We start from the raw sequence: 26,555 nt of genomic DNA, 5'->3' as shown, positions 1-26,555 counted from the left end.
GATGCATTACTAGGCCCTCACTTTAACGCCTTCAGTTGCTGCTGCTTTGTGGGTCCCTCTGTTTTTAGTTTTGTCTTCAGAAAGGTCAGATGCCATTGAAAAAGAATACAATTTTCTTTCCTTAAGAAGCCCTCAGGCTGGGTTCTCAAAAGAAGATTACTGTGTTCTCCACCTGAAATCACTCACAAACCTAATGGTCCTTTTCAATACAGTTTATAAATGTCATATCATACCCTGTAAACTAATGACACTAGAACTATTCTTCTACTGAAGCTAAAAAAGACTTGACACTCCAAACTTTTTACTGACCCACTGCCTCATGAACTAAGATTACAAACTACTTGTCAAAGTCCAATCCATTCTGACATGTAATCTGTCTCTAAAAGAGCTTCTTGCATAACATAAATACTTTCACAAATGTTCATGTTACAGTCAGCGCTCCGGTCCCCGCTCCTGGACCGGAGCGCCCACTGCCTCCGTCCCCGGTCCCCAGCGTCCCTGCGCGTCCCGGTCAGACACACAGAGTTTGCCCTGTCAGGAATGCGGGTAGCGTGGCGGGAGGTCCCCGCACACGCGCTGTTACCGTTCATTCTGATTCAGAGATTGTTTTTTTCGTGACTTTCTACTAGGGATCGACCGATATCGTTTTTTTAGGGCCGATACCGATAATCGGTGCAGGTTAGGGCCGATAGCCGATAACTTATACCGATATTCTGGTATAAGTTATCGGCTATTTAACCCCCTGCGACACCACTGCAGATCATTGATTTAAAGCGGGTGCTTTAAATCAATGATCTGCAGTGGCTTTTGCGGGGCCATATGCCGCCGCCGCCACCACCCGCTTCTCTCCCCCTACCTGTCAGGGTGGTCCGGGCCATCCATCCTTCCTTCCTGTAGTGTCCGGGGGCGTTCTGGGTGAACCGGTCCGGGCTGTCCTTCTCCAGCGGTCATCTTCTCCACTCCGGGCAGGCTCCGGCCTAGTACACTGCATAGACGCCGCTACGCCGTGACGTCAGGAGCGTCGCTGCGCACGGGCGTCACTGCGCAGCGGCGTCTATGCAGCGTACTAGGCCGGAGCCTGCCCGGAGTGGAGAAGATGACCGCCGGAGAAGGACAGCCCGGACCGGTTCACCCTCCACCCGGAACGCCCCCGGACACTACAGGAAGGAAGGATGGATGGCCCGGACCACCCTCATTACGGGTAAGTTTCATTTTTTTATTGACTCGGGGGGTGGGGGAGGGGCCCGACCGATATAGCGGTATGGGCAAAAATCCATACCGGTATACCGCCCAGCATCACGGTGGGGGGTGCGACGCGGTGCGGTGGGTCGGTGGTGCGGCGGTTCGAGGGGGTGGCGGTCGCGGTGCGGGGCATTATCGGCTTATCGGCAAGGTAATTGCCGATACCGATAATGCCCAAAATCGTGATTATCGGCCATACCGATAATCGGTCGATCCCTACTTTCTACTATGTTAGTGGTAAAATTTTGTCGACACTTGCATAATTTCTTGGTGAAAAATTCCAAAATTTGATGAAATAAATGAAAATGTTGCATATATTTTTTTTCTTTGAAGCTCTCTGCTTATAAGGAAAATGGACATTCCAAATAAGTTATATATTGATTCACATATACAATATGTCTACTTTATGTTGGCATCATAAAGTTGACATGTTTTTACTTTTGGAAGACATGAGAGGGCTTCAAAAGAATAGCAGCAATTTTCCAATTTTTCACAAAATTTTCAAAATCGAAATTTTTCAGGGACCAGTTCAGTTTTGAAGTGGATTTGAAGGGCCTTCATATTAGAAATACCCCATCAATGACCCCATTATAAAAACTGCACCCTCAAAGTATTCAAAATGACATTCAAAAGGTTTGTTAACCCTTTAAGTGTTTCACAGGAATAGCAGCAAATTGAAGGAGAAAATTCTAAAACTTCAAAAAAAAATTTTACACTGGCATATTCTTGTAGACCCAGTTTTTGAATTGAAAGGGTAAAAGGAGAAAAATCTTCCTAAAATTTGTAACCCAATTTCTCTCGAGTAAGGAAATACCTCATAGCGCATTTCGATGCCGCCCCTTACCTCCTGCGGCTCCGTGCATCCTCTCTGTCCGCCGGCGCGCGCATCCCCGCTCTGTGGGGCGCGCGCCTACCGGCTTCATGAAATTTAAAGGGCCAGCGCACCATTAATTGGTGCCTGGCCCAAAGTGCCTATAAATGTTCCGTGCCCCTTCCTGCCCTTGCCGGATCTTTGTGCCTCGTGCTGAGAGAAAGCGTTCCATACCATTATAGTGTTCCCTGTTAGTTGCCGACCCTTGCCTGTGACCTCCGCCTCTGAACCCGTGCTGCCTGCCTTGACCTGTTGCTTGTGACTACCGCTTCTGATCCTGTGCCGCCAGCCCTGACCTTCGCTATGTCTCACTACGCTTCTGCCTGCTCCTCCTGTACCGCGCATATCTCAGCAACCAGAGGGGTCGAGTCGCTATCTGGTGGAACGACCTGGGGGCTACCAGCCGCAGCAAGACCATCCCGCTTTGTGGCGGGCCCTGGTGAAGACCAGTAGCTCCTTAGATTCCGTTCCCTGGGTACGGCCCACGCCATCACCCCTCTGGTCCAGTGGATCCACCTCCAGTCTCCTGTCCGGACCGTTACAGTTTGTACTGCCATAGCCGTTATAGTTGATGCCCTGAACCTTGATAATCCTGTCTCAATGTTGTTAAGCCTAGGTACTGAAAAGGCTTTCGACCACATCTCTTAGACATCTTTAGTACAGGAACTTTCAGGATGAAGCTTTGGAAAACTTTTCTAAATTCCTACAATCTAACCATAAACAAGCACAGACTAATATAACAATCAACGGGAAAAATTTGTGACTATTTGAAATTTTTGGGGTACTGACTGCAACCTTTATTCTTTACTTTTTAATATTGACATAGACCCTTTACTACAATAACTTCAATCTATTCTCATTTTCTCAGGTTCTGACCTTTGCAAATGACATTATGTTAGACATAATGTCATCCACTAGACTTGTGCACTAGAAAAATTTTTGTTTAATTTCGTTTCGTTTTTTCGTTTTGGAAAAAAATTTCGGTTCGGCAATATTTTCGGATTAGATTTTTCGGACACATTCGGTATTCGGGTATTCGTGTTGTTTTTTTCGGATACATTCGGTATTCGGGTACATTCGGTAAATCTTTAGTCTTTTTTTGGACTTTAGCGATCCTAATAAATAATGGAGATACCTTTTTTATTAAAATTTCGCAGGGTATCATAAAAAAATCATAATAAAAAAGATACAGTGGTGATGAAAAAAATTGTATCTAAAGAAATGTATCTTTTTTATTATGAAATGTTTATTCATTTTTAAACAGGGATCAATTTATGTGAGCGGGTAAAGCACTAAAAATGTAGCCGACAATAATGAAAATGTAGTGTGTGCGTGTTTTTCACTTTTTTTTAAAACATTTTTTAGGTAGTACTACTACTCCCAGCATGGAACACACTCTTCCATGATGGGAGTAGTAGTTATCTGTACTAATTGACAGATTGCAGGGGTCCCTTGCGATCCTCTTGTATAATGTATAGATGCGCCGGCTGCTCTTCTATGGTCCCTGCATTCACGTATATGTACACATATTCATATTTCCCGCAGAGCTGTGAATGGCCAGATGGTTCCAGCCAATCACAGCTCTCTGTGAGAAATAGGAATATGTGTATATATACGGCCGTGCAGGGGACCATAGGAGAGCGGCCGCCGCATTCATACATTATACTGGAGGATCGCAGCGGCTGTCAGGAGTAATACCTGTAGTGATCTTCGCTTTACTACAAGTACTACCACTCCCAACATGGAGTACACTCTGCTCCATGCTGGGAGCTGTAGTACCTGTATTAATAGACAGATCGCAGCGGGTGTCAGAAGTTACACTCGCTGCGATATGTCTATTAATGCAGGTACTACAGCTCCCAGCATGGAGCAGAGTGTGCTCCATGTTGGGAGTATTAGTACCTGCAGTAAGGGACAGATCCCAGGGATGTCACTTCTCCTGACACCCGCTGCGATCCTCCTGATGTGAATGTCGGGATCAGCTGTTCTCAGGGCTACAGAGCCGGGAGAACAGCTGACGCTGAGCCGTAGGTATACATCGTATATCTACTGCCCAGCAAGAACTTACAGTGAGCCTGCAATGTGTATACAGTATACACATTGCTGGCTCACTTAACCCCTTGCTGAGCTGTGCGCTATGCGCAAGCCCAGCAAGGGAAGAGTTAACTTACACTGCTGGACAGTGTAGGTTAACCCTTTGTGCGGTATACACTTTATACAGCTATCTATAGATAGCTGTATACAGTGTATACAGAAGACGAAGTCCAGCTTACTTCCCTCGAGTCCCGGGCCGGGTTCGTGTAGCTCCGCCCCCTAGTGATGACGTCATTAGGGGGCGGAGCTACAGAAGGGAACAAGGCTAGTTTATCTGAAGCTCTGTTCACATTGTACGTTTTGTATAATGTGAACAGACCCTTCTGGCAGTGTCTACCCAGACAGGGAGACTCCAGCTGTTGCTAAACTACAACTCCCAGCATGCCCAGACAGCCAAAGGCTGTCTGGGCATGCTGGGAGTTGTAGTTTTGCACCAATTGGTGGCTCCCTGTTTGGGTAGACATTGCATCATGGGTGCTCTCCCCAGCGGACAGCGCCAAAAATGTCATAACCAATTTTTTGTGTTTTTTTTTCTTCTCGTTTCAGATCCGTGTATGCAGAGGATTACTGCGGATTCGATGGATTACGGCGGATTATTTTTTTTCCCTTTAATAAAATGGTTAACGAGGGCTGTGGGGGAGTGTTTTTTTAAATAAAATAATTTTTCCAATGTGTTGTGTTTTTTTTTTATTTTTATTGAATTTTCAGGGTTAGTAGCGGAAGCTGTCTTATTGACGGAATCCATTACTAGGCCAGGGCTTAGTGCTAGCCCCAAAAACAGCTAGTGCTAACCCCCAATTATTACCCCGGTACCCACCGCCACAGGGGTGCCGGGAAGAGCCGGTACCAACAGGCCCGGAGCGTCAAAAATGGCGCTCCTGGACCTAGGCGGTAACAGGCTGGCGTTATTTAGGCTGGGGAGGGCCAGTAACAATGGTCCTCACCCACCCTGGTAACGTCAGGCTGTTGCTGTTTGGTTGGTATTGTGCTGAGAATGAAAATACGGGGAACCCTATGCGTTTTTTTTTTTTTTAAATTTAAATAAAAAAATAAATAAAAAAAACGCATAGGGTTCCCCGTATTTTCATTCTCAGCCAGATACCAACCAAACAGCAACAGCCTAACGTTACCAGGGTGGGCGAGGACCATTGTTACTGGCCCTCCTCAGCCTAAATAACGCCAGCCTGTTACCGCCTAGGCCCAGGAGCACCATTTTGACGCTCCAGGCCTGTTGGTACCGGCTCTTCCCGGCACCCCTGTGGCGGTGGGTACCGGGGTAATAATTAGGGGTTAGCGCTAGCTGTTTTTGGGGCTAGCACTAAGCCCTGGCCTAGTAATGGATTCTGTCAATAAGGCAGCGTCCACTACTAACCTTGAAAATTCAATAAAAAAAAAAAACACAACACATTGGAAAAATTATTTTATTTAAAAAAACACTCCCCCACAGCCCTCGTTAACCATTTTATTAAAGGAAAAAATAAATAATCCGCCGTAATCCATCGAATCCGCAGTAATCCTCTGCATACACGGATCTGAAACGAGAAGAAAAAAACACAAAAAATTGGTTATGACATTTTTGGCGCTGTCCGCTGGGGAGAGCACCCATGATGCAATGTCTACCCAAACAGGGAGCCACCAATTGGTGCAAAACTATAACTCCCAGCATGCCCAGACAGCCTTTGGCTGTCTGGGCATGCTGGGAGTTGTAGTTTAGCAACAGCTGGAGTCTCCCTGTCTGGGTGGACACTGCCAGAAGGGTCTGTTCACATTATACAAAACGTACAATGTGAACAGAGCTTCAGATTAATTAGCCTTGTTCCCGTGACGTCATCACTAGGGGGCGGAGCTACACGAACCCCGCCCGGGACTCGAGGGAAGTAAGCTGGACTTCGTCTTCTGTATACACTGTATACAGCTATCTATAGATAGCTGTATATAGTGTATACCGCCCAAAGGGTTAACCTACACTGTCCAGCAGTGTAAGTTAACTCTTCCCTTGCTGGGCTTGCGCATAGCGCACAGCTCAGCAAGGGGTTAAGTGAGCCAGCAATGTGTATACTGTATACACATTGCAAGCTCACTGTAAGTTCTTGCTGGGCAGTAGATATACGATGTATACCTACGGCTCAGGGTCAGCTGTTCTCCTGGCTCTGTAGCCCTGAGAACAGCTGATCCCGACATTCACATAAGGAGGATCGCAGCGGGTGTCAGGAGAAGTGACATCCCTGGGATCTGTCCCTTACTGCAGGTACTAATACTCCCAACATGGAGCACACTCTGCTCCATGCTGGGAGCTGTAGTACCTGCATTAATAGACATATGGCAGCGAGTGTAACCGCTGCGATCTGTCTATTAATACAGGTACTACAGCTCCCAGCATGGAGCAGAGTGTGCTCCATGTTGGGAGTATTAGTACTTGTAGTAAAGGAAAGATCACTGCGGGTATCACTCCTGACACCCGCTGCGATCCTCCAGTATAATGTATGAATGCGGCGGCCGCTCTCCTATGGTCCCCTGCACGGCCGTATATATACACATATTCCTATTTCTCACAGAGAGCTGTGATTGGCTGGAACCATCTGGCCAATCACAGCTCTGCGGGAAATATGAATATGTGTACATATACGTGAGTGCAGGGGACCATAGAAGAGCAGCCGGCGCATCTATACATTATACAAGATGATCGCAAGGGACCCCTGCAATCTGTCAATTAGTACAGGTAACTACTACTCCCATCATGGAAGAGTGTGTTCCATGCTGGGAGTAGTAGTACTACCTAAAAAATGTTTTTTTTAAAAGTGAAAAACAAGCACACACTACATTTTCATTATTGTCGGCTACATTTTTAGTGCTTTACCCGCTCACATAAATTGATCCCTGTTTAAAAATGAATAAACATTTCATAATAAAAATGATACATTTCATTAGATACAATTTTTTCCATCACCACTGTATCTTTTTTATTATGATTTTTTTATGATACCCTACGAAATTTTTATAAAAAAGGTATCTCCATAATCTTTTAGGATCGCTAAAGTCCAAAAAAAGAATAAAAAGATTTACCGAATGTACCCGAATACCGAATGTATCCGAAAAATCAAACTATCTATATCCTTTTTATTATATTTGTTATCAGAATGAATTTTTCACGTTCGTTTACAGATAACGAATGCATTCGTTATTTACAGCATTATGGTTGGGAAATAACGAATGTATTCGTTACTTTGCTATTCGTATTATCGTGGCTATTCGGGAATGTTCAAAATATGTTTTCGTGCATTCGGTTCGGTCCGAATGCACGAAAACGGTAAAATTCGTTAATTTAGACATTCGTGCCGAACCGAATTGCACATGTCTATCATCCACATAGACATACGTAATGTATGCCATCCCCATACACATACATAATGTATGTCTATGGGGCTTTCCTGGACTGAAAGACACGGACTGGGGAAGAAGTACTCCCTGATCCTTTGACATGTCCCTAGGACATATAGGTATGCTTTAAAGCATAAAGCCCACACTTCAAATTCATTGTTTCTAATTTATTGTTGTTGTGGTGTATAAAGGATATACTATGAAAATTGTGACCCAAAATTTTTTCTTGACTTAACTATATAACAACATACCTGTAGTACATCCTGATTGCTCTGCTGTTTTTTTCCATTGATTCCAAAGCCACAGCTTCACTTTTTTTTCCATTTTCTCATGATCTACTGTACTCATGTTTGGTGGATGCTGATAATGGAAGAAAAGTATGAGATGTAGTCAGCAAAGAGACTCAATGTACAGAAATATTTTATAAATATTACAAATTTTATAATGTGTCATTTTGCTGTTAAGAATTCATATGGTTATCATATATGGTATGTTTATACTGTTTTTTGTTATTATGTTTGTGTGTTATGTGTGTATAAGTATGTGTTTTTTTTTTATGTGTGTTGTGATTATGTATATATGTATTTTCTTACCTTTTGTGAAGATTCGGAAGCTGGCCCCTTTTTCTTCCAGTGGCTTGCTGTGTAACCTCGGCCTCCGCCATGTTGTGTTCGGTAAGTGGGATGTCGGGGGGTGTGCTCTTGCTTCTGTCCTTCCTATCTTCTGACGTCCGAGGCGAATCTTTTCTTCCTGTTTCTTCCGTGGCTCAGCAACGAATCTGCGGCCTTTTCCGGCGCATGCGCAGGTATTTTTTTTTTTTTTTTACCAACAAAGTTTTTTTTGTCTAATTGACAAACTGTCTGCGCATGCGCGAGTACGCAAGTGCTACGCTAACAGCGTAACATACCTTAGGTCTACGCTTATAGCGTAGCTTTGCGCAAGCGCAGACAGTTTGTCAATTAGAATTTATTGGTTAAAAAGAACAAACAAACTACCTGCGCATGCGCTGGATGAGGCCGCAGATTCATCGCTGAGCCACGGAAGAAACAGGAAGAAAAGATTTGCCTCGGACGTCAGAAGATAGGAAGGACAGAAGCAAGAACACACCCCCCGACATCCCATTACCGTACACAACATGGTGGAGGCCGAGGTTACACAGTAAGCCGCTGGAAGAAAAAGGGGCCAGCTTCCGGATCTTCACAAAAGGTAAGAAAATACATATATACATAATCACAACACATAAAAAAACACATACTTATACACACATAACACACAAACATAATAACAAAAAACAGTATAAACAAGGGAGAACCCCTTTAAATATATTCACATCACTCCAATGTGAAATATTTGTAAATGTATTTACACAAAACATGAAGATAAGTAATCACAGACAGTTTGTGAAACATATGCATGTAACCATTCCTTAATCCAACAGTAATGTCCGTAAACTACATTTTAATATATGGCTAGAGATACTGCTGGTTTTACAATACGGTTTTTATTCATATATCAATACAGTATGGGACTGAGCAGGGCCCTTGCTACAGGGTCAGCACATAAATAAAATGTAAAATAAATACAATGTTAATTATCAAGTTTTAAAATGCATACATTTGTATGAGATAGATGGAATTTTGCCACCTACAATGATATAAAGAAATGTCCTTTTATGCCATGTTCAAAGCACTGGTAATGGTGCTGCAGGATTATTATCACATTAATATGCCTAAAGTAGAAGTGCAGGAGAAAATGAAAGTACAGTCTGATCACAGGGTGGCACGGGTATCCACCCGACCTGCTGCTCTGATGCTGTGCCTGCGATCCTGGAACGGTGCGCAAATAGTGAGACTTGCCTGTCTGCCGGGAGGTAATGCTGAGGAGTAGTCAAACCTATGGATGGCACGGAGCGGCGTCCGGCTCGGTCCAGGCAGTGGATGTAATGCGAGCGCTCCAGGCAGTGGCGTCCTCGTGCAGTGATTGCCGTCTGAACGTGTATCACACTGTATGGTGGTACACTAAGCGGGGAACTGCAGCGCCTGCAAGAAGTGTACGTGGATAGTTTTATCGGTGGCAGATCATGTAGGGAGATCTGTGGAAGTCCAGACGTGTTTCGGGGGAGTTCCCCTTTATCAATGGCTAAAGATAACTGACTATAGACAAGGTGGTCTTTTATAGATGCCATCTTAATTGGCATGTGGGTTCTAGTAATGGGAATACATGGTCTGGATTCCGCTAATTGAGATTAGGAGTTTACACTCACTAGTCTTGGTGTTATATGTTCAACACAGTGTATGGAAATACATAGGAATCAATACATTATCATTGCATTGAGTTCTTAAAATAAAAAAGAAATAGTAAAAAAGAAATAATAAAATGATGATAAAATTATTGTATAACCAGTTTAGTCTCTCTATGTGTACCAGTAGTGAGACCATTTAGAGAATGTGTATCAGTGTATATGGAGATGTATTGTCAAATCTGGTAGTGGGTCTTGACGGTGTGATGTTCACCTGATGGGGTATATATGTAGGAAGAATATGGAGAAACTATTGGCAATTTGGGCTAAAATGTAAAAAAAAATTTTAAATAATGTAAAAAAAAAAAAAGATATGGAAAATAGCAGGGAACAAAGGGAAAGTAGCATAAAACCTGAGAATATGTAAAAGAATATGTAGAAGAATTTCATATGACTTACTAGGAGGTGGACTCTATGGGCTAGGGTGCCGACCCCATCCAAGTGCTGAGTAAGCAGCCTGCCATTGGACCAGGAACGGGCCAGAGCCCAAAGGGTTTCTACAGGAAGCCAAAGATATCTATTTCGGAGTTCAGACCCCCTCGGCCCCAAAGATTCGAATTAATCAATTTTCCTGGCTTCTGCCCTAGACATTTTCGCTATAAAATCACCTCCTCTCCAATCTTTCTTTATAATTTGTAACCCGCAATATTTCAGTTGTGATGGATCTTGTTTATGGTATTTATTAAAATGTGCAGAGAGAGAGAGAGGATGTTTTTCATTCCCTTTTTTAATATTATTTATGTGTTCAGATACTTTGAGGGACCTATAACACTGCACACACTGATCTCTTACACAGATCACTGGCGTGTATTAACACGCCTGTGATCAGTGTTATCGGCGCTTGACTGCTCCTGCCTGGATCTCAGGCACGGAGCAGTCATTCATCGATCGGACACCGAGGAGGCAGGTAAGGGCCCTCCCGGTGTCCTGTAAGCTGTTCGGCACGCCGCGATTTCACCACGGCGGTCCCGAACAGCCCAACTGTCTAGCCGGGATAGTTTCACTTTCACTTTAGAAGCGGCGGTCAGCTTTGGCCGCCGCTTCTAAAGGGTTAATACCGCACATTGCCACAATCGGCGATGTGTGGTATTAGCCGCGGGTCCCGGCCGTTGATGAGCGCCGGGACCGACGCGATGTGATGCGGGGTCGCAGCGCGCCCCCACTTCATATCGCAGGAGCCAGCGCAGGACGTAAATATACGTCCTGCGTCGTTAAGGGGTTAATCTGAGTTCCACAACCCTTACTAAACCTTAAATATCCCTATTAAATAAAGGCCTCAAATTTGCCCCTACACAACAACTTAGTAAATTCGACAACTACATAGGTATAGAAAAAATCATTAGAAAACTTTGCCTCAAGAAATATTTCACTAAACACCCTCTAGAGACCACCACAACTGCAAGAGACCCCTAAATTCACACCAATTGCACTCTAAAATCCAAATTCTATCCCAGATATGAAATGGGACCTTCCATTGCTGCATTCCATAAATCAGTTTGAATCCTCCCAATATGCATAGATCTAATTTAACATTCAAAGAAAGGCAGTCAATCCAGGAACTAAAAAAAGAGAAAAATATGACAATACACCCAGCTGATAAGGGCGGGGGCATAGTGAATTTAGATACAGTAAATTACAATAAAGAATGCCTGACCCAACTAGTAGATTCCAACACATGTCAACCTTTGAAACCGGAACCCACAAAACAATACAGCAAAGAACTAGAACAACTATGTAATAAAGCCACAGAGATTGGTTTACTTACAATGAAAGAAAAACAATTTCTGTTAGGTACACAAGAAAGAATCCCAGTATATTACACTATCCCCAAAATTCACAAAGACCGAATAAAACCCTTCTGGCCATCCGATTTCCAGTACAGGTTCCATCACATCCAATTTAACTCCTCCAACCATATGTCCAAAACACCCTGTATTACCTTTAAGATACCACACAAATCATCTCACTGATAGAAAATTTACACTGGAATCCAAATTACCTATTGACCACACTTGATGTCAGTTTTTCTATATACTATCCTACCTCACATTAAGAAGCCATTGAAAAATATCTCTCACAAGGCAATTTACCACCTACACAAATTCTATTTATTTTTGACAATATCACATTCATCTTAACTCAAAATTATTTTTATTTCAACGGTAATTATTATTTACAGAAAAGCGGCACCGCCATGGGAACCAAATATGCGCCCAGTTACGCTAACCTTTTCATGTCGGCGTGGGAGAGTTTACCATCACTCCCCACCTAGGCGCGGGTCTGGTCCTATGGCGTTGATATATCGACGACATTATTTTAGTTTGGGACAAATCAGCTAAGGAACTGACATCATTCATTCACAACCTAAATTCCAACAGTAACAATTTAAAATTCACTGCATCCACTAATCACTCTAAAATAGAATTCCTTGATCTCATTATTTCTAGTTCATCAGGTGCACCTATCTGTAGTACATTTCATAAACCCAGCTCAAAAAACAGTTTTATCCTTTATTTCAGTTGCCATTTACTGAGATGGCTCCTGAGCATTCCAGCTGGCCAGTTCAGAAGGATCAAACGTATTGCACAGAATCCACACAATACAAGATAGAAGCGCAACAATTGGCTACCAACTTACAAGAATGAGGGTATACCAACAAATTGCTTCAAGATGCATAAACCAAAATTACATGACAGGACAGGTCCTCTGACTTTGACCCTACCCCCAAAGTCAAAAACCATAACGAGAATGACATCCATCATATTTTATCCTTCAATAAAGACTATAAAAAGCACAAACTGGCACCATTTACAACAAGACAAAACATTACATTCCATAATTTCTCCAATTCCAAAAATCACCTACACAAAAGCTCCAAATCTTGGTTTCACGGTTGCCCCAACCATGCAAAACACACACAAAGAGAAAGACAACACATGGTTGACAATCAAGGGTTTTCTCCGATGCGGCTCCTGTGAAAATTGTAAACTAACCAATTTCCCTAAAACCACAACCTCAGTTCAATCCACATCAAATAACTTTAATTGGGAAATCAAGAAACCGATCACATGTAACACTAAACAAGTTATATACATCTTGCAATGCGGATGTAGCAAACAATATAAGGGAGAACCAAGAGGTCACTCAAAGTAAGACTATCTGAACACATAAATAATATTAAAAAAGGGAATGAAAAACATCCTCTCTCTCTCTGCACATTTTAATAAATACCATAAACAAGATCCATCACAATTGAAATATTGCAGGTTACAAATTATAAAGAAAGATTGGAGAGGAGGTGATTTTATAGCGAAAATGTCGAGGGCAGAAGCCAGGAAAATTTATGAATTCGAATCTTTGGAACCGAAGGGGTCTGAACTCTGAAATGGAGATCTTTGACTTCCTGTAGAAACCCTTTGGGCTCTGGCCCAATCCCGATCCAATGCCAGGCTGCGTACTCAGCGCTTGGACAGGGTCTGCGCCCTAGCCCATAGGGTCCACCTACTAGTAAGTCATATGAAATTCTTCTACATATTCTTTTACATATTCTCAGGTGTTATGCTACTTTCCCTTTGTTCCCCGGTATTTTTCATATCTTATTTTAAATTTTTTTACATTATTTTAAAAATTTTTACATTATTTTACATTTTTTTAAATTTTGGCCCAAATTGCCAACAGTTTTCCTCCATATCCTTGCTACATATATATCCCATCAGATGAACATCACACCGTCAAGACCCACTACCAGATTTGACAATACATCTCCATATACACTGATACACATTCTCTAAATGATCTCACTACAGGTAAACATAGAGACTAAACTGGTTATACAATCATTTTATCATCATTTCATTATTTCTTTATTACTATTGTTTTTATTTTAAGGAGTCAATGCAATGATAATGTATTGATTCCTATGCATTTTTATACACTGTGTTGAACATGTAACACCAAGACTAGTGAGTGTAAACTCCTAATCTCAATTAGCAGAATCCAGACCATGTATTCATATCACCAGAACCCACATGCTAGTTAAGATGACATCTTATAAAAGACCACCTTGTCTATAGTCAGTTATCTTTAGCCATTGATAAAGGGGGACTCCCCCAAAACGTGTCTGGACTTTCACAGATCTCCCTACATGATCTGCCACTGATAAAATTTTCCACGTACACTTCTTGCAGGCGCTGCAGTCCCCGCTTAGTGTACCACCATACAGTGTGATATGCGCTCAGACGGCAATCACTGCACGAGGACGCCGCTGCCTGGAGCGTCCGCATTACATCCACTGCCGGGACCCACCTTCACCGTGCCGGACGCTGCTCTGTGCCATCCATAGGTTGGACTACTCCTCAGCATTACCACCCGGCAGACAGGCAAGTCTCACTATTTGCGCACCGTTCCAGGATCACAGGCACAGCATCAGAACAGCAGGTCGGGTGCATACCCGTGCCACCCTGTGATCAGACTGTACTTTCATTTTCTTCTGCACTTCTACTTTAGCCATATTAATGTGATAATAATCCTGCAGCACCATTACCAGCGCTTTGAACATGGCATAAAAGGACATTTCTTTATATCATCATAGGTGGCAAAATTCCATCTATTTCATACAAATGTATGCATTTTAAAACTTGATAATTAACAGTGTATTTATTTAACATTTTATTTATGTGCTGACCCTGTAGCAAGGGCCCTGCCCAGGGTACAGTCCCATGCTGTATTGATATTTGAATAAAAACCATATTGTAAAACCAGCAGTATCTCTAGCCATATTTTAAATTATCTTAAATTGTAGCATTATTTTTTACCAACTGTTCCTTCGTGTATGAACAGGACCCAAAGCAAAAAATACAAAATACAGATAAACGAACATTACTGTTGGATTAAGGAATGGTTACATGCATTTGTTTCACAAACTGTCTTTAAATATCTTCATGTTTTGTGTAAATACATTTACAAATATTTCACATTGGAACTGTTCCTTGAGGTTTTTATATTTCATTTACTGTTTATTGGCACTACGGGTATAGTGCATTTAGTACCTCAGCACAGTTTGGACACTTAGCATCTTATTGTGCAGCCACCCACCTTCACTCATTTTTTCCTGTGCATACATTGTTTGTGTCTGAAGAGTTTCTGTGTTAATTCTCCCTGGGATGGGAAGAGTTAACCTTCCTGACTTTAGCACTTCAGGGATATATAAGACCTCCTCAGGTGTTGTTCTGGGCTGGTAATTAAACCTGTACTCTGACCATGTTGGCATGATGTTCACTATGCCTGTCTCTGCACTTATCCCGAGTTTAAACCATACATGGTTATCTGTCCTGTTTGATATCTGTCCTGTTTAGCTTGCTTTGTTCGCTTACTTTGTCAGGTTTTAGTATTCTTGTATTCCTTCTGCATTTGCATTGTGTTGCTTTAGTCTGTATTCACACTGTTTTGACTTTGTTTGATCCTGTATCTCCGAGGATAGAATCCTGATCTGTGTCTTGGATTAATCTGAAGAGTGAGTGAGTCTTGTGCCTGTACCTGTGTTAGCTTGATTTTGGATTTTTGTTTCCTCCTAGGCTAGTATCCTGATGACATGGTGGAGTGTGCCCTCTAGCTAGGTGCTTATTTGGCTTTAGTATTGATGTCCCTCCATGCTTGGAGTGGGGTGTATAGTGTGTTCCTTGTTCTGAGTCCAGTGTGAACAGTTCTCTTGATTTCCTGACCCGTTTAGTGTTCTGACATTCAGTTAATTGTACATTCCCTGCACTTCCTGGTTTTGTTTATCTAGTCTTGTTCTTATTATTATATCCTTCTTTATTCTTGATTCCGGTTTCTGAACTGTATGTTAGTATGCTATATCCTGCCTTGTTTGTATTTATATATCTGTTTGTTGGTTATTGTATTCCCGTTATGTTCCTGACTTGTTTCCTGACTTTGTACAGTTGTTTGTTTTGTTGACTTCGACACCCATGCATTTAAGCGCAATGAAGGGACCGTCTCCTAGTTGTTGATCCATCGTTTAGGGCGGATGGGCAAGTAGGCAGAGAGAGTGGTTTATAGTAGCAGCTTTAGGGATCACTTCTCCCTACCCCCACTTCATGACACCAACTTAATATGAACAGAATTTCTTGCAGTAATTGCAGATACATAGAAACATGCAACATTTGGTCTTCCCTGGGAAGTCTATCAAACATTTATATGCCAGGTGTAAAACAGTGATGCATCAGTCAGAGGAAGTCTTCTTTATCTAATTGACATTATTACATTTTGGACATCACTGCCAGTCAAAGCCCTATGTGTCTGCTGATGTGCATTGTATTTTCCGCTGCCTGATGGATTTCTTGCAGTGTGAAATAAGCTGCGTATGCCCTGTGTGTAACCCTACCTTAAGGGTGTAATCACACACATCTGATGCGCTGCGGATTTGAAGTTTCAGATCCACAGTCGTGGACCTGCAATGCTGACTTTACATTTATATAAATCAAAAAAACATAAGAAATGCCTTGGAAAATCCTCTGTTGCAGATCCACAATTGTATAGATTTGACAATGTAGCCATTAGGTTAATACACCCTAAGGGTATGTTCACACATACAGGATCTGCTGCATATTTTTGCTGCATATTTTATGCAGCTGATTTTGCTACCCATTAACTTCAATAGATAGCAAAATCAGCTGCAGAATATATACTGGATATATGTTGGAATAAAGCGTCTTGAAGCCAGCAAGTGATGAGTTGCTCCGTTCTAATTTTTAATTTCATACAGACTGTACTTTACTTTTTAAACATACGCACCACCTGAATCGGCTATACATACTTGTCTGGACACTGCACATTGTGAATAAACTCAGTCTAATGGTGTAGAGGTGAGCAGAGTCGGGTACATTCTCTACAGACTTGTTTATAGTACATAGGGGGAGATTTATCAAAACCTGTGCAGAGGAAAATTTGCCCAGTTGCCCATAGCAACCAATCAGATTCCTTCTTTTATTTTTTAGAGGCCTCGTTAGAAATTAAAGAAGCAATCTGATTGGTTGCTATGGGCCACTGGGCAAATTTTCCTCTGCACAGGTTTTGATAAATCTCCCCCATAGCATCTATGATTGTACTGATAGCTTGATATTTTTCTGAACGCATGTACAGTGCAATAACTCCCTGAATCTGCTCTCTTAATATAGAAAATTACCTGCCTGACTTCACTTATACTGCAGTACCTCTTTCTTAACTGGATACAGGAAGTGGGGACCCTTGCTCACAGCATGCTCAAATTTTAATTATGAACTGTATGATTTAGGCATAAATAAATGTATATCATACATATTACTATTATACTGTTACTGATCAAAGCCTGTGTACTGAGACCAATATAATTAATAATACCAGTATACAAGAAGGAATATTATTACCCTACATATTAACATCATAATGTTACTGACCAAGTCCTGTATACTAAGGCAAATAGGTTGGTAGGGTAGGTGTCTAGGCAGGTAGCCAGGTAGGTAGCTACAGTGGGGCAATAAAGTATTTAGTCAGCCACCAATTGTGCAGTTCTCCCACTTAAAAAGATGAGAGGCCTGTCATTTTCATCATAGGTATACCTCAACTATGAGAGACATAATGAGAAAAAATAAAATCATAAAATCACATTGTCAGATTTTTTAAGAATTTATTTGCAAATTATGGTGGAAAATAAGTATTTGGTCACCTACAAACAAGCAAGATTTCTGGCTCTCACAGACCTGTAACTTCTTCTTTAACCCCTTAAGGACTCAGGGTTTTTCCGTTTTTGCACTTTCGTTTTTTCCTCCTTACCTTTTAAAAATAATAACCCTTTCAATTTTCCACCTAAAAATCCATATTATGGCTTATTTTTTGCGTCGCCAATTCTACTTTGCAGTGACATTAGTCATTTTACCCAAAAATGCACGGCGAAACGGAAAAAAAAATCATTGTGCGACAAAATCGAAAAAAAAACCCCATTTTGTAACTTTTGGGGGCTTCCGTTTCTACGCAGTGCATATTTCGGTAAAAATTACACCTTATAATTATTCTGTAGGTCCATACGGTTAAAATGATGCCCTACTTATATAGGTTTGATTTTGTCGCACTTCTGGAAAAAATCATAACTACGTGCAGGAAAATTTATACGTTTAAAAATGTCATCTTCTGACCCCTATAACTTTTTTATTTTTCCACGTACGGGGCGGTATGAGGACTCATTTTTTGCGCCGTGATCTGAAGTTTTTATTGGTATGATTTTTGTTTTGATCTGAGTTTTTGATCACTTTTTATTCATTTTTTAATGTTATAAAAAGTTACCAAAATACGCTTTTTTGGACTTTGGAATTTTTTTGCGCGTACGCCATTGACTGTACGGCTTAATTAATGATATATTTTTATAGTTCGGACATTTACGCACGCGGCGATACCACATATGTTTATTTTTATTTTTTTTACACTGTTTTATTTTTCTTATGGGAAAAGGGGGGTGATTCAAACTTTTATTAGGGAAGGGGTTAAATGACCTTTATTAACACTTTTTTTTTACTTTTTTTTTGCAGTGTTATAGGTCCCATAGGGACCTATAACACTGCACACACTGATCTCTCATCCTGATCACAGGCGTGTATTAACACGCCTGTGATCAGCATTATCGGCGCTTGACTGCTCCTGCCTGAATCTCAGGCACGGAGCAGTCATTCGTCGATCGGACACCGAGGAGGCAGGTAAGAGCCCTCCCGGTGTCCGATCAGCTGTTCGCGGCGGTCCCGAACAGCCTGACTGAGCAGCCGGGATACTTTCAGTTTCACTTTAGAACCGCCGCTTCTAAAGGGTTAATACCGCACATCGCCGCGATCGGCGATGTGTGGTATTAGCCGCGGGTCCCGGCCGTTGATTAGCGCCGGGACCCACGCGATATGATGCGGGATCGCGGCGCGATCCCGCTTCATATCGCGGGAGCCGGCGCAGGACGTAAATATACGTCCTGCGTCGTTAAGGGGTTAAGAGTCTCCTCTGTCCTCCACTTATTACCTGTATTAATGGCACCTGTTTGAACTTGTTATCAGTATAAAAGACACCTGTCCACAACCTCAAACAGTCACACTCCAAACTCCACTATGGCCAAGATCAAAGAGCTGTCGAAGGACACCAGAAACAAAAATTTTAGAACTGCCCCAGGCTGGGAACACTGAATCTGCAATAGGCAAGCAGCTTAGTGTAAAGAAATCAACTGTAATGTACAGTAATAACTATTAGAAAATGGAAGACATACAAGACCACTGATAATCTCCCTCGACCTGGGGCTCCACACAAGATCTAACCCTGTGGTGTCAAAATAATCACAAGAATGGTGAGAAAATTCCCAGAACAACACAGGGGCACCTAGTGAATGACCTGCAGAGAGCTGGGACCAAATTAACAAAGGCTACCATCAGTAACACACTACGCCACCAGGGACTCAAATCATGCAGTGCCATACGTGTCCCCCTGCTTAAGCCAGTACATGTCTGGGCCAATCTGAAGTTTGCTAGAGAGCATTTGGATGATCCAGAAGAGGATTGGGAGAATGTCATATGGTCAGATAAAGCCAAAGTAGAGCTCAACTTGTCATGTTGGGAGGAGATAGAATGCTGAGTTGCATTCAAAGAACACCATACCTACTGTGAAGCATGGGGATGGAAACATAATGCTTTGGGGCTGTCTTTCTGCAAAGGGACCAGGATAACTGATCCGTGTAAAGGAAAGAATGAATGGGGCCATGTATCGTGAGATTTTGAGTGAAACCCTGTTTCCATCAGTAAGGGCATTGAAGATGAAATGTCGCTGGGTCTTTCAGCATGACAATGATCCCAAACACACCGCCCGGGCAAAGAAGGAGTGGCTTCGTAAGAAACATTTTAAGGTCCTGGAGTGGCCTAGCCAGTCTCCAGATCTCAACCCCATAGAAAACCTTTGTAGTGAGTTGAAAGTCCATGTTGCCCAACGACAGCCCCAAAACATCACTGCTCTAGAGATCTGCAATGAGGAATGGGCCAAATACCAGCAACAGTGTGTGAAACAGTGTGTGAAAACCTTGTGAAGACATTGTGAAGTACAGAAAACGTTTGACCTCTGTCATTGCCAACAAAGGGTATATAACAAAAGTATTGAGATGAACTTTTGTTATTGACCAAATACTTATTTTCCACCATAATTTGCAAAAAAAATTCTTTAAAAATCAGACAATGTGATTTTATGGATTTTTTTTTCTTCTCATTATGTCTCTCATAGTTGAGTATTTAGTCAGCCACCATTTGTGAGAGAACTTGCACAAATAGTGGTTGACTAAATACTTTTTTGCCCCACAGTATATTGCTGGTTGGCAAGGTACTTGAAATGTGTAGATTTAGCTTGTTATAGTATGGGTGTGCACTGCAATGGCAATTACACATTAATAAGGTCAGCAGACAGGTCGGGGCCAAATAAAATGGAGAATTCTCTGATTCAGCATTATGATAGGTTATCCATAAATAATTATTTCTGGATTTTGATCACATCATGGGAATATGACTACTTCTAGAATACAAATACTTGTGATTACCCGTTTACCTTTTTAAAAGTAATTTGTATTTGTTTAAGTGTTAATTACAGTTTTTAGTTACTTTAGTGACTGGGCATGATTTTGATTAGTGGATGGGTGGCAGGATAAAAATTGATTAATTCATATAACATGGTATCTTTGAAACTGGCTTGAGAAAGGCCAGAACAAGACAATCTTTAATATATGTTTTATCAGAATATTTGTATCAGGGAATTCCTCCAAAAATATGTACATTTGTGCTACTTACCAGCAAACTAGGAACATTTGGATATTCACTAAAATAGTTTTGTACAAAGTTATTTCCCAGGAGTTTGAACATCATTTGCCTTTCCTTGGGATCATCGGATAACTGTATATTTTCAGCAAAGGCCTTAGTAATCTTGGTCAGCACCTGGCAAAGAAAATGAATTTTAAAAAGGAACTAAATATATGAGTATGTACTAGTAATCAAACATATTAAAATACATGGTATTCTAGCATTCTAACCTAATATCAGTCTAAAAAAAAAAAAGTTTTACAGCATGTGCAGAGGCATAGTACACTAAGTTCAGGTTGACTTTAACCAATAGAAATGCTGCTAGAGCACTAAAGGCAGTCTATGCACAGCAGTCTATACAAAGCACTCTCTGAAACTTCCAACATGAAATAAATAAGTTAAAGGTTCATCTTTATATCTTTATGAAATGGATAGCCTATCCTCCGGATTAGCTGAGGTCCAACTCCTGACAGCCGTTGTACTCCCTGCGAGTGCCACAGTCTTTTCCGTGTTTACTGCTGCTTGTACCTGAATTGCCATATTTTTCTTGCTAATCATTTTTATTAAAGAAGAACTCCCGTTTATAAAAACTTATCCTCTATCCTAAGGATATATAACTATCCAAAACAATGCATATGTTCAGACTGCATTTATGGCAATTTTGGGCATTCAGTATTATGAAAGACACATTCCACAGCATCCAAGTTGATTTTCTTTGCTCAGAAATTCTCCATGTTCCATGGTGTAAGTAATCTTGAATATCAATACATGGTAAACAACTGTGTGACTCTAGTGGAAATACTACTCGCTAGAACTGTGAGAGATCATGCATCGCCTGCTAATGTACTGAATTAATATTTAATGTTAATCTGCAGAGAAGAATTAGAGTACAATAAGAATCTTTGGTATTACTTTCCTTCTGTGCTGCAGCTTTTTCCTTATTATGAGCTATTGACTACCTGACTTATCTACTGCAGCACTACCTGCAAATGAACCAAAGACTCAATTAGTAAAAACACTCAATCGGGAATCTTTGGTAGAATGTGGATTAAATGAAGAATAGTACATAGTGCTGGGCTTTTAAAATAAAATTTCAGGGGGAGATTTATCAAGATGTCTCATAGTAAAATTATCTTTATTGCCCATAGCAACCAGTCATAGCTCAGGGTTCATTTGAGAAATATGAGCACTATAAGAAATTAAAGGTGAGTGATTATTGGTTGTCATGGGCAACAAAGAGACACGTTTTGATCAAAAGTGCGCTAAGAGCCTATATTTGTGGACAAAAAGTGATGCTGCATCCTTCTTATCTGTATACAACAAAGAGAATCTTTATGTCTTGATTTTCTTATTTTTTTATTTTTATTTTTTATTAAGAGCCGAGGAACGTGCTCTGGAATCACCCAAAGTGCAAGAAAAAGTGCAAATGTGTTACACTAAAAAAACGTGCACAAAGGATGCGGTCTATCGCAAGCCCTTCTCCTACAGGAGAGAGGCCCCCCAACAAACCTAACCCTTCGCCTCCAGACCAAAAGGTACCTGCGAGGTTCCAGGTTTCGATGTCCCTTTTCGCCGAAGCTACTAAGGGACCACAAATGCTCCCAGCATCCCCCTTGGCGTTAGCCAAGGTATCTGCCCACAGAGCCGATAACGGTTGGTACCCTGCCCATGCAGGAGTACCCAGGGTTTTTGCAGGGAGGTGCGGAACCTAATGGCCACACATACCTCCCCTAGACCGCTAGGAGGGACACCCAGAAGGGCTACCGCATCCTAACAATCCTGTGAACACACAACACACAAAAAGTGACACAGTGACAAAAAGTAAATAAATAAGTGAATGTGTGCAGATATACTGCCCGGACATCCGGCCGGATCTATAAAAAAATTATCTGATCCTAGCCAGAAGGCCGGGAATCAAGAGGTGAGTGCCACAAGGTGAAGAGTTCATGGTCCCAGTGCTTCAACTCAGTGAGCCTATCCTCCCAGTGAGTTTCAGCACTGCAGGGTCACCACTCCCCGAGGCACTAAAGTACCTCTAGACCCTCTCAGCCTCATGGCGAGACCTGGAGGAAACAGGTCACATCGGGGCAGCCGTCAAGCTGATTCCTCAGAACCAGCCCTGGAACACCCTGGTACACCTGTCCCCTCCATGCAGCACCCATCCCCATCAGTCCAACACCGGTGCTGTGGAGACCACCGGCAGGAAACTGATAAGAACAGATACTACACTTAATCTTAGCCAAAAGGCCGAGAAGTGATTTTCTTGTTTTTGCTAAAAGAAATTAAAAATGTTTAGGGAGCTGGAACTTGAAGCAGTTGTATAGATCTGTTGCAGGTTTATCATCCTGCCACTCTGCATTGGAGCCTCATAAATTTAGCAGTGTATTTTATTTTACACACAGATTTTAGTCCATTAAAAACTGCAGCTTTTCTTTTAATCAATTACGGATGAAAATCTGTGAATTAAATGAAATATATTGTACCTTTCCTGGAGCTGATGGTGGTTGCCAAACATATAAAATCCCTTTTCATTATGTAGCCCACACCTCCCAGCTATTCCTTGACTGGTGTACAGGGCTGTATAACAAGTTGAGGCACTTGAGCAGCTCAGCCCCACGTTTTGACACTTATATAAAAAAAAAAAATATATATATATATATATATATATATATGTATATAAAGTGATCAAAACTTTGTATTGTGACACTGTGGCAAGGGAAGAGTGTATTTCCCTAGCTAACCCTGGAGAAACCTCCACCTGTGGCTTAATTAATGAGGTAGCAGAAAGGCGAAGTGTGTTTAACCCCTTAAGGACTCAGCCCATTTTGGCCTTAAGGACTCAGACAATTTAATTTTTACGTTTTCATTTTTTCCTCCTCGCCTTCTAAAAATCATAACTCTTTTATATTTTCATCCACAGACTAGTATGAGGGCTTGTTTTTGCGCGACCAGTTGTCCTTTGTAATGACATAACTCATTATATCATAAAATGTATGGCGCAACCAAAAAACACTATTTTTGTGGGGAAATTAAAACGAAAAACGCAATTTTGCTAATTTTGGAAGGTTTTGTTTTCACGCCGTACAATTTATGGTAAAAGTGACATGTGTTCTTTATTCTGAGGGTCAATACGATTAAAATGATACCCATTATTATATACTTTTATATTATTGTTGCGCTTAAAAAAAATCACAAACTTTTTAACCAAATTAGTACGTGTCACGATGCCGGCTGGCAGGAGGTGGATCCTCTGTGCCAGAGAGGGATGGCGAGGACCGTGCTAGTGGACCGGTTCTAAGACACTACTGGTTTTCACCAGAGCCCGCCGCAAAGCGGGATGGTCTTGCTGCGGCGGTAGTGACCAGGTCGTATCCACTAGCAACGGCACCTCTCTGGCTGCTGAAGATAGGCGAGGTACAAGGGAGTAGGCAGAAGCAAAGTCGGACGTAGCAGAAGGTCGGGGGCAGGCGGCAAGGTTCGTAGTCAGGGGAGATAGCAATAGTTCTGGTACACAGGGTATAAACACACAAAGAACGCTTTCACTGGCACTAAGGCAACAAGATCCGGCCAGGGAGTGCATGGGAGGAGACTAGATATAAGCAGGGAACAGGTGGGAACCAATTAAGCTAATTGGGCCAGGCACCAATCATTGGTGCACTGGCCCTTTAAGTCTCAGGGAGCTGGCGCGCGCGCGCCCTAGAGAGCGGAGCCGCGCGCGCCAGCACATGACCGCAGGAGACGGGAACGGGTAAGTGACCTGGGATGCGACTCGCAAGCGGGCGCGTCCCGCTGTGCGAATCGCATCCCCAACGGCCATGGCAGAGCAGCGCTCCCGGTCAGCGCTGACCGGGGAGCTGCAGGAAGAAGGGCGCCGTGAGCGCTCCGGGGAGGAGCGGGGACCCGGAGCGCTAGGCGTAACAGTACCCCCCCCTTAGGTCTCCCCTTCTCTTTATCGGGAAACTGCCTCCCCTGGGATGAGGACACCGGGAAAGGATGGGGGGATTCCTCAACGGCAGGCAGAACCGCAGGAGTAGGAATGGGGAGAGAGGGCAGAGGGCGGGACCTGGCACGGGGCAGTGTGACACCAGGACGAGGGGACACAGAAGCTTGCCTGATGGAACTGGGAGGGGGGGAGGGGCATTTCCTGTGGCAGGCAGAGTCCTTAATGACCTTAGGGGGACCAGATACAGGAGGAACCACAGAGTTACGGCAAGGGTTACTGGGAACCGGTTTTAGACAGTTCTTGGAACAAGAGGACCCCCAACTCTTGATCTCCCCAGTGGACCAATCCAGGGTTGGGGAATGAAGTTGAAGCCAGGGAAGTCCAAGGAGAATTTCCGAGGTGCAATTGGGGAGGACCAAAAGTTCAATCCTCTCGTGGTGAGATCCGATGCTCATAAGAAGGGGCTCCGTGCGGAAACGTATGGTACAGTCCACCCTGGCTCCGTTGACCGCGGAAATGTGGAGTGGCTTGACAAGACGGGTCACCGGAATCCGGAATTTATTCACAAAGGAGTCCCGAATAAAGTTCCCAGAAGCTCCAGAGTCCAGGCAGGCCACGGCTGAGAGGGGAGAGCTGGCTGAAGTGGAAATCCGAACAGGTACCGTGAGACGTGGAGAAGCCGACTTGGCATCAAGAGACGCCACACCCACGAGAGCTGAGTGCGAGCGTGCGTTTCCCAGACGTGGAGGACGGATTGGGCAATCCACCAGAAAATGTTCAGTACTGGCACAGTACAAACAAAGATTCTCTTCCCTACGGCGATTCCTCTCTTCCAGGGTCAGGCGAGACCGATCCACTTGCATGGCCTCCTCGGCGGGAGGCCTAGGCGCAGATTGCAGTGGAGACTGTGGGAGAGGTGTCCAGAGATCTAAGTCCTTTTCCTGGCGGAGCTCTTGATGCCTCTCAGAAAAACGCATGTCAATGCGAGTGGCTAGATGAATGAGTTCATGCAGGTTAGCAGGAGTCTCTCGTGCGGCCAGAACATCCTTAATGTTGCTGGATAGGCCTTTTTTAAAGGTCGCGCAGAGAGCCTCATTATTCCAGGATAGTTCAGAAGCAAGAGTACGGAATTGTATGGCGTACTCGCCAACGGAGGAATTACCCTGGACCAGGTTCAGCAGGGCAGTCTCAGCAGAAGAGGCTCGGGCAGGTTCCTCAAAGACACTTCGAATTTCCGAGAAGAAGGAGTGTACAGAGGCAGTGACAGGGTCATCGCGGTCCCAGAGCGGTGTGGCCCATGACAGGGCTTTTCCAGACAGAAGGCTGACTACGAAAGCCACCTTAGACCTTTCAGTAGGAAACTGATCCGACATCATCTCCAGATGCAGGGAACATTGGGAAAGGAAGCCACGGCAAAACTTAGAGTCCCCATTAAATTTGTCCGGCAAAGACAGGCGGAGGCTAGGAGTGGCCACTCGCTGCGGAAGAGGTGCAGGAGCTGGCGGAGGAGATGGTTGCTGCTGCTGTAGCTGAGACTGAATCTGCTGTAGCTGCGACTGGAGTTGCTGAGTCATGGTGGTCAAGTACGACAGCTGGTGATCTTGTTGGGCAATCTGTCGGGCTTGCTGGGCGACCAGTGTGGGGAGGTCGGCGACAACAGGCAGAGGAACTTCAGCGGGATCCATGGCCGGATCTACTGTCACGATGCCGGCTGGCAGGAGGTGGATCCTCTGTGCCAGAGAGGGATGGCGAGGACCGTGCTAGTGGACCGGTTCTAAGACACTACTGGTTTTCACCAGAGCCCGCCGCAAAGCGGGATGGTCTTGCTGCGGCGGTAGTGACCAGGTCGTATCCACTAGCAACGGCACCTCTCTGGCTGCTGAAGATAGGCGA

General features: G+C 43.1%; 1 protein-coding gene and 1 non-coding gene across 6 annotated transcripts in view; both read right to left on the bottom strand.

The window, feature by feature from the left end:
* Positions 1 to 26,555, bottom strand: part of LOC130355880 (uncharacterized) — a 501,680-nt gene that overhangs the window by 420,093 nt on the left and 55,032 nt on the right. For all 5 annotated transcript variants that reach the window (XM_056556685.1, XM_056556690.1, XM_056556686.1 and 2 more), the window contains exons 3-4: positions 20,711 to 20,854; positions 7,837 to 7,945 (exon numbers count right to left, since the gene is read on the bottom strand). In XM_056556685.1, coding sequence (XP_056412660.1) covers positions 7,837 to 7,945; positions 20,711 to 20,854 — 253 coding nt within the window. The remainder of the gene's footprint in view (positions 1 to 7,836; positions 7,946 to 20,710; positions 20,855 to 26,555) is intronic.
* On the bottom strand, positions 22,791 to 22,978 carry LOC130359899 (U2 spliceosomal RNA). Its single transcript, XR_008890496.1, has one exon. It is a non-coding gene; the product is annotated as a U2 spliceosomal RNA (small nuclear RNA).

The sequence above is a fragment of the Hyla sarda genome, chromosome 2 (genome assembly GCF_029499605.1).
Source record: "Hyla sarda isolate aHylSar1 chromosome 2, aHylSar1.hap1, whole genome shotgun sequence".
In the NCBI taxonomy this organism is placed as follows: domain Eukaryota; kingdom Metazoa; phylum Chordata; class Amphibia; order Anura; family Hylidae; genus Hyla; species Hyla sarda.
The sequence above is the reverse complement of the archived record's forward strand: the minus strand, read 5'-3'. Positions and strand labels throughout refer to the sequence as shown.